This window comes from Heliangelus exortis, chromosome Z (genome assembly GCF_036169615.1).
Source record: "Heliangelus exortis chromosome Z, bHelExo1.hap1, whole genome shotgun sequence".
Lineage (NCBI taxonomy): Eukaryota > Metazoa > Chordata > Aves > Apodiformes > Trochilidae > Heliangelus > Heliangelus exortis.
Genome location: NC_092454.1, coordinates 30,288,392 through 30,306,405, shown reverse-complemented (window position 1 = coordinate 30,306,405; position 18,014 = coordinate 30,288,392). Strand labels below are relative to the sequence as shown.

The following is an 18,014-nucleotide window of genomic DNA, read 5'->3' as shown; positions in this document are numbered from 1 at the left end:
GTGAAAATGGTCTGTTTATAAAATTAAAGTTTATATATGTGTACAGTTATGATGTTTCTGCTGCTCCTGACGCTAGTTTATCATAGGTCCCGCTTTGAAGTTAGAGGGGATATTGAAGGGACAACAAATGTGCTGTCCTATTTGTACGTTCTCTGTGCTGACAGACTCCTCATTCCTTCAATTTTGTGGGGTTGTGTTGGTGAATGTATGTAAGAGGTTTTGATTAAAATCTCCGTTTGTATCTATGGTAGGAAAAATTTATATGTTACAGGAAATGTCCTACAGATAATAAAATTCATATCTTACAGGAAATAAATTTTTTTAAAACAAATTGTGCTCATAATCGTGGTCAAGTACCATAGTGGCAATGTCCTTTTTAAAAACTGTTGTTAAGATTCTGAAGACATAACAGGTAAAGCCCAAGAAGTAATTGGAGGATGCACATGTAACTTATCAGCTGCTCTGAAGGATGATACAGATGCCACGTGCTTCTTCCAGTATCTCTGAAGTGTATCTGTAAGTGCTTCACATATTGAGTATTTGTAGTGTAAAACTTTGGAATGTAGCTGCCATGTGAAGTTAGAAGTGATATGAAAACATTAAATAGTTTTGAAATCCAGAGAACTTTGTAGAATGTAAATGGTATAAAATAAGTTACAAGATATTGATTCTTTAAAGTAAACTCATCTGGTGGGCACTTAATGATACTGGAAATCTCAGTTTTGAGGAAGAAGGTTGGTAAGGGAAGCCAGCCTTAAACTAGTTAGAATGATAATATTTTTATATCAGTTTCTCCTAATCTTAATGGAAATTGAAAGATTCCAGCAATGAAAGATGGTTTTGGCCAGCAGATACCTTTGGTCCAGAAGTAAATTGTAGTTTATAGTACTTGTGCCACTTCGATAAATCTCTAAACCTCTTAAACCTCTTAAACTGCTAAACCTAGTCACTGCATGGAATGGGGACCAATTACTGAAGCTCACAATAACAGGTAGGGGGTTTTGACCAGGTTTTGTGTTTTATCTTACTCAAGAAGGCATGAAAAGTTTGTTTGGAAACATAGGTTGCTAAAAATCTTAAGGAGTTATTTCCTATTGTTAGAATGTAGCAAAATAATTTAAATGTAAGGGGCCACAATTGTATTCACCAATTCTGTTACACAAATGTTTTCCCACAAAGTTGAGCTAAACAAAAAAGTCTTCATCTCTACTTGCAGTCCCTTGCAAAGTGAAACTCTAAAATCTGACTTTGGTCTTAAAAAGCCTTACCTTCCCACTCAGCACCACTTAAAACTTCAGTCAGCTCCAAATCTATTAAGTAAACGGAGGACAGACAATTCAAGAAAAGGCGTTTTATAAGTTGTCCATTAGCCTTAATGGACAATGAGGAAAAAATTCCATCTGAACATTTTTGTCAGAAGTCTGTCTCAGCATTCATTTGACTGCCAGTGTGAAAGATAGGGAAAATGGTTTCTATATTAAGAATTTGCATCATGCATTTTTGACCACAAGGTGGAATAAAAAAAAAGAAAAAAGGGTAATTCAAGTGAACACAGTCTTCAGTGTGGGAAACTAATTTAAATCCTATCCCTAAGTTATCCCCTAACTGGTAAGCAAGAACCTTTCTGCTATTGCTAGGAGCAGCTGTTCCCATGGCTCAAGCAATAGTGATTCTTAGGTGGCATCTTCTTGCTTTCAGATGTCAAAAACCATTGAGAAGACAGAAAACTACTGCTGTGCTTCAGACCATTCTTTATGAGATGTAGAAGGACAGAACTCTGAAGAACAGTGCAGTAAAACAATTTCACTGGACTAAGTAGGTATTCAGATTCAGTCTGTTCACTGGAATGGAAGTGAACTTGATACACTTGTAGTCACAGAAGTCATTCAATGTGATTTTTTTGATGCTACCAGTTCCTGCAAATATAAAAGATTAATTTGCTAGAACTAAAGAGTCTGCTTGAACTTGGGTGCTTTGTAATCTGTCTGTACTTCGAGCATTAGTCAGAAGTTCTTTAATTGGTACAAAAAAGTTCACTATCAAAGGAAACATCTTAGAACAAATGAACTTGCTTGCACCAGAAAGGAATGATCTTCAAATCACAGCAAATCTGTGTAAGGATATCTACATTAAAAGAAAAAAAAAAAGGGCAAGTTGAAGTGCCTTTAAATAAATGTGATCCACATCTTATTAATCTCTAAATCATACACTGAGATCCTCAGGCCCCAAGCTAACTTGTTTCCTTAATGAACTCAAAACAGAAGTCATACATCATATTATATTGTTTGAGTAGTACAAGAGACCACTTTTGTTCTTCATTAAGCCAAAGTAACTGGCATCAGGAAACCAGAGATAGTTCCAGCATGAGATGGGTGGCCTTCCTTGCAGTGTGATTTAGTTATTCTTTGTTGAAGTAAGGATATCCTCTTCCACCTGAAGCTTTGGATGATTCTCCTGTATATCAGTTTTAATGCCAGCACTAGCATTTGTGAATACCTTTTTGAAGACTGATGTTAAGAGTACGAGGTACTCTAACTTGCATACATTTCTCCTTCCAGCCTGTTTATTCCCTTGTCCATTAGAGGCTGGTTTTCTTGTTACAGCTTTCCTGAAGAAGAAAAAATTAAGAATGGTATGTTAATAAAACTTTTAAAGTTTTTTTAAACTTTTAAAAATTAAAGTGGGGTTTAAAGTTTGGTGGTATTAACTGTTCCACATGCAACAAGCATGTCCTATGCAAAACTTACCTTTGTTCTAACATGGTTATATGTGGGGGTTTTTTTGGGTTTTTTTTGTTTTTTTAGGAAGGCCAGCTTTGATGAACACTATTTATGGAGTCCAGTAGTCTCTGCAGTCCTTCCAAATTGATAAATTTACTATACTCAGTATACAGTGACTTGACGTTTTGGGCAGGACAGGATGAGAACTACTCATCCTACATGACTCACTAGCACTTGGACAGTGCACTGAAGGAGAAAGCTGACACGACCATAATATTTATTACAGACTGAAGAGGCTTCACTGTTGGAAGGGTCAAGGATGATGACATGTACAGGAACACTAATCACTTTGTTACACAAATATTTTTTGTGTATTTTTGCAGAAGCATCATAGGCTATTTATAAAATTGGAACCATAGCACACTATGTAGTAAGCACTGTAGGAGAAATCTATTCCAAAAATTCTTACCCATGTTTTTCTCCAATTTTGCATCATCTTGTCATGTTCATTGATTGCACTTCTCCAGGTATCAAATTCTTTGGTCCATCCATCCTGATCAGCCCTACCTGAGAATTGTACATGGGAAGATTATGTAATTATGTAATGATGAAATAAGTTGATACCCACTCAGCTGCAGTTCCTGCAGTTCCCACTCAGTTCCTGTAGAGGGTCATGCTAGAGGAAACAAAAGCCACCATCTTGTCTTTCATTTTGCTCTCCCTCTTTTCATGTTACAGGGAAATAAGTTCGGTTCAGATGTTCATGTCTCTTCCTCTCTGCAGCTAAATATATAGCCCCCAGAATAAACTGGGGTATTTTTACCTGTGATACAAGATCTAGAAAATACAACCTGCATAGTACTCTGGTTGAATAAAAAAAGGGGGGGGGGGATAAAGAGTTTAATAGTTATTCTTCATTCCATTGAAAACTGAAGAAGAGTTGTTTTGCGGCATCTTGACAAAAGTCTATTTCTAATTCTGTCTTGTCAATTTTTCTTGCAGAATGTTAACACTGGTGGTGACATCTGCAGATTTAGTACTTCCTATTTATCCTTTGGGATACTAGCAACAGTATGAAATGTTTCTGGAGTGCAACAAAAGCCTCCCTCTATTTTACATTTAGAGTAGTTTAATTGAGATGCTCTTCATTTTACTCATAAGACAGACTTTGAACTGAAAGGATGGCATGACATATACATGTCTTACATAATTCTTACTGCTTTTGTTTTTCACTATAAATAAGTTGAGCTGTTTTCCACAAATTCATTTCATTAACCAGATCTTTGAAATAAGTCACTCTTTTTTCCCCCTGCCAAGAAAATCCATACTTTATCATCTTCATTACTCCCACCGTCTTTTTTAAAACAATTCGAACCTTATTCAGCTCTTAAAAATTAGGTGCAAATGATACCCAAGTCAGTTGTGGGTATCTGAAGATTGTGCACAGCTTCTGAAGTTTGCTAAGAACCTGTCCAGTGAGTGTCCAAATGAAGAGGTAGGAACTGAGCAGCACAGCTACAGTTGATTTACAAATAATCTCATTTTTTTAGTATCCTGGTTGTTAGGGGTTTCTGTGACTTCCTTAAAGATTTTTTCCGTGTTACGCTGTTAAAGAGTTCTGGCAGGGTTTCTACTTCTAACTCCTCAGTATCCATCTGACTTTGCATTTGTGTCCATTATTTTAACTGTTCTATTTTCATATCTAGATCTTAACAACTATTTTACAGGTTCGTCCATTGTGGGAGGGGTGAAGAAAAAAAATTATGTGACTCTCAAACCTTTTAATAAACAATTGAATTGGATGCCAATACAGTAAGCAAGAGCTACCATCTTCAGACATGCACATGTTCTATGGGTAAAAACTGCATATCAGCATCGGGCCAAATGTGGCATATGCTCAAAACCTACCTTCCACTGTGATGCGCACTTCTGATGTTGTGTTCCCAACTTTTGAGATGAATGAACATTTATATCCTGTATTTACTGATACTGAATCTTTCACCCAACTCAGAACATGCACTCTGCCATCAAACAGCATATGAGATTGCTCAGTGATGCATGCCTTCATCTTCTGTCCATCCTTCTCCCAGACAAAATAGGAGTCATTCGGACCTGTAAAAGCATTAGTAAACTTACTCTGTAAGAAAACATAACATGAGTTCTAAAAAAGAAAGCAAAACCCTAAAACTTCAACATTAGGCTGAAAGCATAAATGGTTGATTCTAATGGTACTTTTTTTTTCATCCAAAACTCTGGGTACCAGAAACCTGGGACAAAAAGTGCTAGCACAGCTAGTTTAGGTTCAAACCAAAGTTGTCTGTGAGTGCATATGTATAAAGGAATTATATCGAGTTGTGCAAGTGGGAATTTACCCCCAAAACACGATGGAGCAGCACTACCTGCCTAGACAGTTTTTGTAGAAAACATTACCTACTGCTGATAAGCTAGCTTCTGGTTCAAAGCTGAAACCAACTAAGACATGTCTTGCAAAATCTGAAATAAAGGTGAAAACGTTGGAGAACTCAGTGTAACAAAAATGCTGGAACTAATGAAAGAGGCAGAATTTGAAAAAGCACAGAACCATTAGTCACAGTAGGCAATTAGACAAGACAGAACTTGGAAGAAGCTTGGATCAACAACAAAAAGCCATCTAATCTTTTAGCCATATTGCTATTATTCATCTTAACATGTGAAGACAGAATTTGAATAAATTGGAGATTGACAGTAGCCCAAAGGACAGAACAGCTGTTCTCAGAAAATTAGCAAGGTTAGCTGAAGTGTACTTGGCAGTATCAGAGCCTTTTCTTTTAAAAGACAGACATTTGAACCAAACTCAAAACTTTGCAGAAACATGTTTAAAACATTTATTTCTCTCTTGGCTCCTAGAATCCAGCCTAGCCTTAGCAGGAGAAGACAAAGAAAAATCAGGGGTAAAGAGAAAATAAACTTTTTTGCAAGTATGTCTTCAGAGAATAGGTAACCTACAACAAAGTTAGCTTTTACTGTGAACATTTCAGATAGCAAATCTATGTGGCATCGTTCTTAGAAAAAGATTTTATTCTAGGTCACTGTCCCGAAACCTAATTATATTTTAGATAATTATGCAGGCAGACACGAACACGCACACGCACAAAAAAGTAGTCTTAACATCTGTGCACTTCCTTAGTATATCATGCTATATTCTTAAATCATTTGAAATAAAACAAAATATATTAAAAATACAGAGACATACTTTAATAGTAAGAGTAGGGGTGAATGATAGAGAATATGATCTAGTTAAAGCCTGGTAGAGTTTATCTCTGAGAGAAAGAGGGAAGACGCAAAGTGGCACAGTGCCTTAAGAGGGCACTGACAAAGTGGGGAGGGTAAAGCATCTCCAGAACTGAGAAAGTAAATATTTTTTATAAGAGTTTTATGTCTGGAACCAGCAGAAATAGATAGAAATATTAAAAAAAAAAAAGAAAAAAAAAAAAAAAAAAAAAAAGAAAAAAAAAGGCCTTGAAGAGTAGAAACGTACCTAACTTCAAAAACATTCTGGATTAAATTTCTAACAGATGCTGCAATAAGTCTGACTGCAATATGTGAAGATCAGCAAGAAAATGGAATGCTGTGGCATAAGCCTCAGGATGAAACTTTCCAAGTGTAGAGAAGTTGAAACTCTAAGCATTGTAAAGCTGAAAGTGCAGGTGTTCAAGTAAATCAATGAGCTCACAAGTTTTATCTATAGTGGTTCAAGTCCTGGCATGTGGGAATAGGGCTATTACCTAAAACGATGAACTTGAAAGATGCCATTTTAGGGCCATGCAGGGAGGTGACATGTACAATGCAGAATGTATCACAGAATTATTTTAGTTGGAAGAGACCTTAGAAATCATCTATTTCCAACCCCCCTGCACTGGCAGGGACACCTCCCATTAGCTTATGTTGCTCAAACCCCACCCAACCTGGGCTTGAATGCTTCTGGGGGGGGGGGGGGGAGGCATTCATAACACCCCTGGGCAACTTGCTGCAGTGTCTCACCACCCTCACACTAAGGAATTTCCTCCTATGTCTAACCTAAATCTACCCTCTTCCAGTTTAAAACCATTACATCTTGTCCTGTTGTGACATGCCCTTACAAAAAGTTCTTAGTCCTGCCCCAGCTTTCCTGTAGGCTCCCTTCAGCTATTGGAAGGCTGCTCTGAGCCTCTTCTGGAGCCTCTTCTGCAGGCTGAACAAGCTCAACTTGGATTCTCAGGAGAGGTGCTCCAGCCCTCTGATCATTTTCATGGCCCTCCTCTGGACTCACTCCAAGAGCTCCATGTCCTTGTGCTGGAGCCCCAGAACTGAACACAGTTCTCCAGGTGGGGTCTCACAAGACTGGAGCAGAGAGGAAGAATTAGGAGAACCACCTCCCTCAAACTGCTGGTCATGCTTCTTTTGATGTTGTCTCATGTTGAGCTTGTCATGAACCAACACCCTCAAGTTCTTTTCCTCAGGGCTGTTGTCAGTCCATTCGTTCTCCAAACTGTGACTGCTCTTGAAATTGCTGCAACCCAGATGCAGGACCTTGCACTTGGCCTTGTTGAACTCCATGAGGTTGACATGGGCCCACCTCTCAAGCCTGCCAAGGTCCCTCTGGATGGCTACTCTTTTCTCTGGAGTGTTGACCACACCACACAGTTTATGTACTTGGCAGAGTTGCTGAGGGTCCACACAATCCTGCTGTCCATGTTGCTAGCAAAGGTCCCAGCAGTGACCCTTGAGGAATGCCCCTCATCACTGGTCTCCATTTGGACATCAAGCTGTTGACTGCTGCTAACTCTCCGAGTCCAACCAGCCAGCCAATGCCTTATCCACAGTTCCATCCATCAAATCCATGTCTTCCCAATTGAGAGACTAAGATGTCATGTGGGACAGACTCAAACACTTTATGCAAGTGCAGGTAGATTGCATCAGTTGCTCTCCTCCTGCCCACTGGTACTGTGACCCCAACATAAGAGGACACCAAATTTGTCAGGCATGATTTGCCCCTGGTGAAGCCATGAGAATTGCCATCAACTCCCTCCACATTTTTCATGAGCCTTCAAGACGATCTGCTCCATGATCTTGCCTGGAGAGACTGGCCTGTAGTTTCTTGGGTCTTCCTTTTTTCTCTTTTAGAAAATAGTGGTTATGTTTCCCCTTTTCTAATCATTGGAACTTCACCAGACTGCCATGACTTTTCAAATATGATGACTTCCCTAATGATTTATTATAAACAAATAAGATTTAATTTCCTGAAACCTACTTTAAGTGTTATTGTTCACACCAGAGAACATGCTGTATACTCTGTTGCTGAAGATCACAATAGTTCCAGAAATCTGCCAAAAGGTCGGCTTAGCCACATTTCATGAAACAACTAAAATGATGCAATTTCCTTACACGGGAAATTTGCCGTGTTATTTCATATGGGCCCCTTAACAAGTTGCAACTGGGCAATTTTACCCTACCTTTGTTTTCTGTGCAGTCTGAAGCACTGGAAATCCCCACAGAGCAACACTCATGCAAATTAGTCAACAGCAAAATCAAGGTTCAGGGTTTTTACAGATCTTTTGTGTTTCACTGAAGCTTAATCCTGGTTTTCCAGGCACTGTGCTATTTACCTTCTTCACTTTGATTTGCTTTTTAGGGTTGACCAATAGTAAAATTACCCTGTGAAGCAGTTTAATCTAGAAAAACGTGGAATCATACTTTTCTACACGTGGACACCGGTGTCACTGTTCCTTCTCACTGATCCCGGTAGTGCTCCTGGCTTGCTGCTGATTCACTTCTGATTTTTGCCTTTTTTAGTCTGAATTTTTTGTAGTAAAAAGTTCCTTCTTATTGATTATTGCCAGAGGTTGCAAATTGGTAAATGCAGGTCTTCCCTTTCTATTCAAGTTTTCTGGAATTGTTTAATTCTTGTATTTGCTGCCAATTTGCATTAGCTGTCTGGTGGCTTATCAGGAGTCATTCTAATTAGCATTTTGATGAGATTAGTCTTGAAACATCTGAAGTTTGTAAACAGGAAAAAGGCAGTTGCCAATGTTGAAGGGGGTTGCTAATGGAAATAAATTTGATACATTTTAAACAGAGTAAACTACCCTGGCTCGTGCTAGCTTGGATGTAATTCTGCTGATTAAAGAGGCAATTTTAAAATTTTCAATGTATCCACATTACAGTCTCACACAGAGAAATTCTAGCAGGGTAAGGACAACTTTTTTCTATAATTCTTATAATCTAGGCATAGAACTGCAGCCAGAGGCTATCATGCGTTAACAGGAAGTTTAGGATTGGAAAAAACCCTCCCCTGTAATATGCACCAAAACTCCAAAACTTCTTCCGAAGCTCTCAACATGCAGCACATTAAAAAAAACAAACAAACAAACAAACAAAAAACAATTAACAAAAGGAAACAAAACCAAAACCAAACACACACACAAACCCCCAGATTAATCTTAAAATGAGTGGCGTTTAATGCTTGTTATGCAGCTTGCAGCTTGGGCTTATTCTGAGTGCTACTGAACATCCCACATTTCAGAAAACCAAGATCATACAGGAAGCTCTCATCCAGTGCCTGAATTAAGTTTTTAAAAGATACTATAATCTGGGTGCAGAGAAAGCATTTTAAATCAGAGATCCAAATCTCCACAGGAAAAAGATTAGTCAATCACTAATATGATTGACTAACAACACTTCCCAGTACATGAATGAAAGAAATCAGACTTGTGGCTGATCACAGTTTGCTGAGTTGTAGGAATCTGAGTCACTGCTGCTAACAAGCTAGCAAAATAATAAATAAATAATAGGAGAAGCAGGCAGGAGGGTAACAGATTGGAAATACAGGGAAATTAAGAATCTTTAAATTGAGCGTCTTTGTAGTTTTCTGGAAGCAGTTGACAGAATAGGTAGATTTTATGTCACAATTATTTTTTTTTTTTAGTTTTGGTGTGGCCTGGGGTTTTTTGTTCATTTTTTGGTAGGTTTTTAAATGGGGTTTTTTGGTTTGATTGGTTGGGTTTTAGTCGGGTAGATGATGGTGTTGGTGTTCTGGCTTTTGTTTGTTTTTTTTAAAGTGGGGATAATGAATTCTAGCAGACAAACTGGAAGTAGCTTGACAATAATTAAAAAAATAATCACGCAAATAGCCAAGCAAAGCCAGACCTCTCAAATGCCAACCAAGAGTATTACTTTGAACACCAAATAACCCATACAGAAAAACTCATTGCATACTCCTTAAAAAACCTTGTGCCTTTATTAATTCACAAGTACATTTGCCTAACAGCACCACAAGTTGTTCCAGCCTTATCAAGGCAGAATAAAGGCAGGAAGTGCTTCCTCTGAAATGCAAACCACATGAAAGTTGGAAGAAGTCTCTGGTCACTAGAGGAGGTGTGATCCCCAGCGCATGCAGATGAAGGTAGGACATGCTTACCCAGAATGGAATATAAAAGCAGAATGGCTGACTCATCTATGAAATGAAACTGCAATCTGTAACTGTCCGCATTTCCCAGCATGAACAGCATTTAATTAGGTATTTTCTGAGTGGGTCCAAAAAAGAGGTTTTGCAATTGGAACCCAGATAATTGCCTCTGAAGAGTAATTAAATGAAGCATCAGCAAGCTAGAACTAGGGACTGTCAGAAAAAAGTTGCCAGTTTGCCTTTACTCGTTACTTATTCAATCAGCCAACAAGGCTATATTATTTTAAAACAAAATTAAGATAAGTGGAGAACCTATTTTAGAGAGTAACATGCTTTCAGAAATAACTCCTGCTCTCCAAGCAGCACAAGCTACTGCTATTGTTCCTTCGTTTGCCAGACAGACCTAGCAGATGACTGGAAAAGAACCCCCAATATGAGGCAAAGTTTGCCTTTTCAGACATAGCTATTCATACTGCAAAAGCTGCCATGGATTCTGCACTACCTCTTTTTCCTGCACCCTTTAGTTCCCCCATAGTCATCTGTACATCAAGTTCAGGTTGATAATATTGCCCGTTCTGTGAACAAATCTCTAGAAAGAGCCCCGGCAGCACCTCATTCCAGAAGTAAGCTGAAGATCTGAGGCAACCAACTTAGCAGTACAGCTGCTGCTTCACAGAGGTATTCCAATGAAGGAGTTTTCCTTAGTCTCATGAGAGTTTTAAAAAAAGCATTCTCTCAAAAGGATGGCTCATGCAAACTGGGCAGATACAAATCAAAAACTTAAAACGGAGCAATTGGCTTAATTTAGCTAAGCTCTCTGCTGACATACGATGCAGTTGATAGAATTTACACAAGTGCAGAAGAACACTTATTTACAGGTATATTTGGGATACACTACAATATACATGCAGTCTTACATTCCAATTAAGCACATTCCAGTTGTGATAATTACTTGCAGACTACACTTACTAGTGGTAACTGGACTGATTTCCCCACAGGGAGGTATTTTAGTGTCTCATTTTGCTGTCTCTTTAAGAATTTATGAATTATCAAAAGTCACAAAAAAGGTTTTTCCAACTGCACCTAATTATTCATTGCACAGGGAAAAGCTGTGTGAATGCAGTTAGCGGCAGACTGCGCAAGGTAAAGATTCTATTCAGAAGGAATTGTAGAATCATAAAACTTCAGGGGTTGTTGGAAAGAACCTCTAAAGATCATCCAGTCCAACCCCCCCCCCTTGCCAAAGCAGGATTCCCTAGGGCAGGCCACATAGAAATGCATCCAGGCAGATTTTGGAAGTCTTCAGAAAAGAAGACTCCACAACCTCTCTGGGCAGCCCATTCCAGTGTCCTCACAGTAAAGAAGTTTCTCCTCATGTTTAGGTATAATTTCCTATGTTATAGCTTAAAAATAAAAAAATTAAGGAAATATTTTCACCACCCTTCTGCATGCCTTTCCATGGAACTTCAGACTTCAAAGAGAAAAACTGTAGTGAATAACCTGTGATTCTGATTCTTTGAAGTTATGCATCTTCTCCTTCATGGATATTGGAAGCTTTCTTGTGCTCCCTTAAAAATAGCATAGGCACAGGGAACAGGCACTGTATGTGGGTGCTGTCAGGTACCCATCTCAGTATCTCCACTAAACAACAGCTCCTTTAAAGTATATTGCTGAGTTTGCATCACTTTTATGTTCACACTGCTGGGGTTATGAGATTGAAAAGGTAAGAAACCATTATGGAAAAACTCCAGCCTCAAACAAAGGGAGAAGTTAAGACTTGACACCATGGATACTGAGAGAGGCTGAACTGCAGGCCAGAAATACAAATAATAGAGCATAATGTTTTGCACTGGTTTTGGGGTGGGATCCTAAATGGCAGTGCTTATGCCATCACATCCAACTGGGGAAATAAGCTGGGCCAGCCACAGCAGTGACAAATGCTCCTTAGCTGCCTCCCACTCTTGAGAACCAAAAGGCCAAGCATCTCAAGGGTGTGCGTGGCTATGGTGAATCCTCCTGCACCCTTCAAGGGAAACCTGCATGTTCAATTCCCTCCCTGAAATGCCTGTACACCAATGCATGCAGCATGGGCAATGAACAGAAAGAATTACAGAGCTGTGTGTTGTCACAGGGCCACAGTCTCATTGCAGTCCCAGAGACATGGTGGGATATCTCACTTGACTGGAATGTTATCATGGATGCACTTTTTAGGAAAGAGGCCAGCAAGTGGATTTGCTCTTTATATAAGACAGCAACTGGAATGTATCAAGGTCTGAACATGGGTAGATGAAGAACAAGTAGAGAACTTATGGGTAAGAATTGAGGGGAAGACTAATATGGGTGACACTGTTCTGGGTGTTTACTACAGGACACCTGGTAAGAAAGAAGAAGTTGATGAGGCCTTCTACAAACTGGTGAAAGTAGCTTCACTATCACATGCCCTGTTTTTCAAGTATCCCTGGATTTCAAACACCCTGATATTTAGTGGAAAGACTATGCAGCCAGTCATGCACAGTCCATGAGTTTCCTGCAAAGCACTGAGAAAGTATACAGGAAATATAACAATTTGCCAGCGCATATCTAGCAGACATGTCTTTGGAGAAATGTAAAGACTAGAGATACTTCACGGGATAAAGAAACTGGGAGGCAATTTGTGAAAGGAAACATACTCCTTCCTTTTCAGGAATGAGTATACCATTCTTCTCCAGAAAAACTGTAACAGTATATGACAAATGGCTATTTGTACAGTATATACTTTAACTTAACATTGCTGAAATGAGTCAGTTACAAGGTTGTACTGTACTATCCTCAGGCAAGCTTTCAGGTTAAAACATGTGTGATGAGTAAGAGATGAACAAACAAACTCACCAACTCCTGTAGAGTTTCCAGACAGCTTGATGCAGACATTTACAATTAAAAAAAGGAAGAGATTCAGTCATTCTCATAAAAGTAATTCTTGTAAATTATTTTTAATTAAAAATAAGCTTCCAGTTTTTGATGGGATGATGTGGCAATCTAAGCATTTGCATTATGCATTTGCTGATACCCTACCCTTTATGAAAAAGCCCAGGTTTAATTCTCTGCCATCCTCATTTAACCCTTCCACTCTGTGTGAACACATTTTACCTTATATTCATAGCTGAGAGAAATAAAGTTTCATTACAGCTATGTTTATATAAAGAAATATCAATAGGCACTGAAGGAGTGTGAATAAATCAAAGTAGAGATCTTCCTAGTAAATGCATTTGCTTAGGAACACCCCACCCAGGATAAATTTACCCATCCTCACACACAAGTCCCAGAAGGCTGCAAAAGATCTACCTCAGTCTGGTGTGCTGGCTTGGTTCTGTTCGTTGTTTTTTGCTTTTTCTTTTTCAAATCAACAAATTTAAGTTGTAATTCTGGATAAAAGAAGGGTGTGTGTTTACTGCCAAATATCTCATTTACCAAAGGGACTAAGACCAAGAGAAGTCAGCAATGCCACCACAGCATCTCTTCAGTGTCTGATTCTTGTTCCAGATTCTTACACTATTTGTCCCTACTTCCTCAGGATTGAATTCCAGTGGCTGGTTTTAGGATACTGCTCCTCCTTTCTTTTGTTCAGTGCCAAGGTAACTACAATTACTGAGAAAGTTTAAAAAGCAGCCCATGAGTATCATGTTAAAACACACAATGCTGGATTAGGAAAAAAAAAAAAAAAAAAAAAAAAAAAGCAATTTAAAGACAAATTCCAGATCCGTTTAGAATCCTCTGTGATATTTATGGTGTTATTAGCATTTTTTTTACAGCGCACAACAAAAAGTTTCTGAATTGTCTATAGCAACATTGAACAAATTATTGCTGAAAGGTATTTTCCAACCTAAATATTTCTGTCTTGTGATAAAGAACCCTGATCTTGCAGTATATCTTTTTAGCTATAGAAATAAAAATCCTGCTTTTGTAAAGAACTACTCTATTGCATTTTGATCTGATTCCATATAACATAACACACAGGCAGACCAATATGAAAGAATGCTATCTATAAAAAATAATTTACATTTACAATCTCTTCTTTTAAGGAACACATTTGCATTTTAAGACCCATTTAGATCCATGAAATCTCACTTTGCTTAAACAGGCAGCTACTATCCAAAAAAAAGCTGAAAGACAGATGTTGAATGTCTACAAATAAAGTAACTTTGTCCTTCGCCTGTACACCTCAGATGATATATTCTTCATAAAATGGACACTGTCGTTGCAGTAAGCACTTTAAACTAAGTTAAGACTAAGAAGGAATAATTGGCCTGATCCAGACAAGTATGCTAAATTCAAATCCAACAGAAGTGTTGTTTTGTTTTTTTTTTAATGGCACACATACTGACAGTGAAAATATTTACCAGATAAACATCCATATGCAATCATGATTTGGTGCACTCCCTCAGCACGCAAGTGAGCCTATTAAAATCAATTTGTTATTAATATACTGAGGTATATTAATATATAACAGCCTGCATTTCACAGTACAGTATTTAAAGTGCCAGATTCTAGGTAACAGCATTCTGACTACGCATTCTGAAATTCTCTTTTTCTTTGTGTGTGTGTTTTGTTGTTTTTTGGTTTTTTTTTTTACTTTAAAAGAGTACAATATATTCAGTACAGGGCAACATAGCTAAATCCTTAATGCAAAAAATGCTGGTTTATACAGGGGTCCTCCAACTTACCTGTGGCTTGACAGAAGAGGTGAAAAGGTCCCCGGACACTAACATGCTGTGCCTGATCACTTAGGAAAGGTGGCAAGAACATGACCTTTACAGGGTCTGTGCTAGACCAAACATCAGGCTGGGTACTGGTGGGTGAAGGAGGTGAACCACTTCCCACACAGGACAAAAAGGAGATACCAGTAGGAGGGAAAGGTATAGGAGATGAGGCTGTGTGACAGAAAACGACAGAAAAGAAAAAAAAGAAGTGTACTAAGGAAAAAAGTTGTCAGAAATACATCACAAACTGAAAAAATACTGCAAAGACAACTGAATTTTTAAAAGGTAATAAGAAGTGTCCCTAGGCCCCCGGGGAAGAGTGCTCCCCTCCTTCAGCCATGTCTCGTTTATCATACTTCCAATCTCTTCCCACCCATCTCCTGCCCCCGGTTGAAACCAATCAAGTGAAGCTGAGCAGAGAATCTGCTTCAAATCAATTACAATTTTTTTCACTTTTTCCCCTTAGAGAAACTGTAAGGAACATTAGTACTTGCAATATAGGAAGCAGTGTCATTGTGTCAAGTTTCATAAGCCAAGATATAATACAATTTATTTTAACATTTATTCTGTTGTGTGTACATAATTAAAATAGAAAAATAAAACCAAACTGAATCTTATAAAATATAAACTGTTCACACTAAGATGGTCTAAATTATATTCGCATGAAAGTTCAACATAGAAAAGCAGCCCAGGCATACTGCTATTTACTGTTAAAATGTATTCTACTTCTAGCAATTTTTACAGAAAGATGCAGTGAGAGGAACAATTCTTCAGGACTGTACCGCACAAAATGCTTTTACAGACAAACAGCGCTGCTGTGAACCAGGCTGAGAACAAATGCACACTTTCACGTTTGCAGGCATGATTCACATAAACAGTTCAAATGAATGATTGTTTGAGCAGCTCCAGTTTCAGTCTCCAGTTGCACAGGAGATAGGAAGGTGTCATCCAGAAAGGGTGACGCTGCAAAGATTTGTCACAAAAAGCAGCTGAGTTATTTCTGAATCTGAAAAAAAGAAAAAAAAATGGCAACCTTTCCTCATCAGGCTGTATCCTAACAGTCCATTCCACGGAGCCAACAGTTGAATTATTGCAGATAATTCTTCGTGATTCCTGTTTTGCTTCTACAGTGAAAAAAACCTCTGTGTCACTGCTAACTGACAGCTGCTTGCCTGTACTGTTTCATTAAACAAAACAAAAAATCCAGTTTTGTGTAGAAAATAAAACATGACTATGTCCAGCTTGCAGGTTGAGGGCAGGGCAGGGAAGATTAAAAAAAAAAAAAGGAAAAGCATTCCTAAATCTATTCTTTCTTCCCTCCCCCCATCACTTACTCCATGTTTTGTACTGGTACTGTCGTACCTAGATTTCTAGAAAGCAGCAGAGAAAAAAGCCTTTAAACAACATTATCCCTGAGAGTCTTACACAAATCAAGCCAATGCTATTATCCCCATTATATCTTAAAATCTAAAACACTGAAAAAGCAGTTAAAAATTTAACGTTAGCCAACCAGAGTTAGTCTAGAGATCTAGAGTGCCAAAACACAAAGCATAAAAATTAAAATAACCACTAGAAGCAAAGAACTAAAAAAAAAAAAAAAAAAAAAAAAAAAAGAAAAAAAGTGTCCCAATCTGGACAAAAATCTATAATTTACCAATCTGATAAAACTAAACTTAATTTCCAATTTGGAATTAAAGTGAAACTAAATCTTTTTTTTTAATGGCAGCTAAAAATATACGTAGACTGAAGTACCTCTTAAAGCCAAATTAATTAGAGTTACTTTTATCCTGTGGAAGAACAGGGCTGAAAAACAAGCAAGTAACTGTTCAGAATGAAGCACTTGGCTGGGGAAAATCTGGGAACAAATGGTGATCTGAAACTGGCCATTTAAAAAAAAAAAAAAAAAAAAAAGAAAAGAAAAAAAAAAGAAAAAAAAAAAGAAAAAGAGACAGTACAACAGAAGATGTTATGGTCTGCAGACAAGAACACCGCTTCTCTAATCTAGCAAGATCTAAAGCAAACTGGCTTGCTTTACAGTTTAAGCATGTAATCCCCACAATGGCTCGGCTGCCACACCCATCCTCCTCCTCCCTGTGCTCCAATGGACAGCCACAAGACCACAGCTGATTTCCACCACTGAAATGGATGACTGGGTCCTTCAGTCTCCCTCAATGTCCGAGTCAGCATACTTGAGCTCACACTTGACATCAAAGGGCTTGTCCTTGGCCTCTCGGGATGCCTGTGAATCCCCAGGCTGCAGCTGGCTGTTTCCACAGTCAGGTTCAGTCTCATAGCCAGTATCGTGTGCCGGCTTGGGCTGCTCTCCACTCTGGTGGCTGACGCTGCCTTGCTCCACCAGTGTCTCCTTCACACTTGGCTCGCAATCAGAAAAATCTGACTTTGTTTTCTTTTTACCAAGCAGCATGAAAGAGCGAAACTTCAAGCACTGCCCTGGCAAATACCCTTTGTAACAGTTGTAGGAGAGCAGGCACAAGAAGAGAATAAAGAAGAAGAGGAAGAGGAACATCAACAGGAAGTTATCATTTGACTTGAGGAACATTGTCTTTTCTGGGACCGCATCAGGAAGTGAATTGAAGAGCTCTGTGTTGGAGGCTGCGCTTGTTAGAACAGGGCCAATGGGCTTTGTTACTATCCTTGCTGTCGTTACTGGTACCACGTGAGTGGTCAAGGTGTGAGCAGTGGACCCCTCGGCTGACACAGTTGAGAGTTTTGGCACATCACTATTACCTTCCATTGGTGCAGCTGCCATGGTGGGGCCCACCGTGGTATGCTGGACCTTTTTCAGTTCCAAAACATGCTTAGCTAGCACTTGAGAAAATTTCTTATTTTTCACTTTTTCTTCTGACAAACACTGGTAAACACCACTGTCTCCTTCTGATAAGTTGAAGATTAGCAGAGCCTTTTCCAGCAGACGGTACTTGGGGCTCTCCACTCTTAGCACATCATCTTTGAACTTCCAAACTACCTGTGCCAGATTGGACTTTTGAGAACACTTGAGCTCTGCTGTGCTCCCGTGCTTGAATGTATGCTGTAGGGAATTCTCTCTGACTTTATCTGGAACATCAAAATAAACGTGAAGAGTATCAGCAATGATTCGTGTTTGCTCTAATCTGT

General features: G+C 38.7%; 1 protein-coding gene across 5 annotated transcripts in view; it reads right to left on the bottom strand.

The window, feature by feature from the left end:
* Window positions 1-2,164: 2,164 nt before the first annotated feature.
* SEMA4D (semaphorin 4D) overlaps window positions 2,165-18,014 on the bottom strand; it is a 97,443-nt gene continuing 81,593 nt past the window's right edge. Inside the window, exons 15-19 of one of the 5 annotated variants that reach the window (XM_071731427.1) lie at window positions 17,628-17,954; window positions 14,844-15,050; window positions 4,629-4,832; window positions 3,190-3,287; window positions 2,165-2,608 (exon numbers count right to left, since the gene is read on the bottom strand). In XM_071731427.1, the coding sequence (XP_071587528.1) occupies window positions 2,579-2,608; window positions 3,190-3,287; window positions 4,629-4,832; window positions 14,844-15,050; window positions 17,628-17,954 (866 nt within the window). In that variant the 3' untranslated portion in view covers window positions 2,165-2,578. Of the gene's footprint in view, window positions 2,609-2,672; window positions 3,288-4,628; window positions 4,833-14,843; window positions 15,051-15,402; window positions 17,955-18,014 lie in introns of those variants that run through there. The other 4 variants (XM_071731429.1, XM_071731426.1, XM_071731428.1 and 1 more) reach the window with 4 other exon arrangements.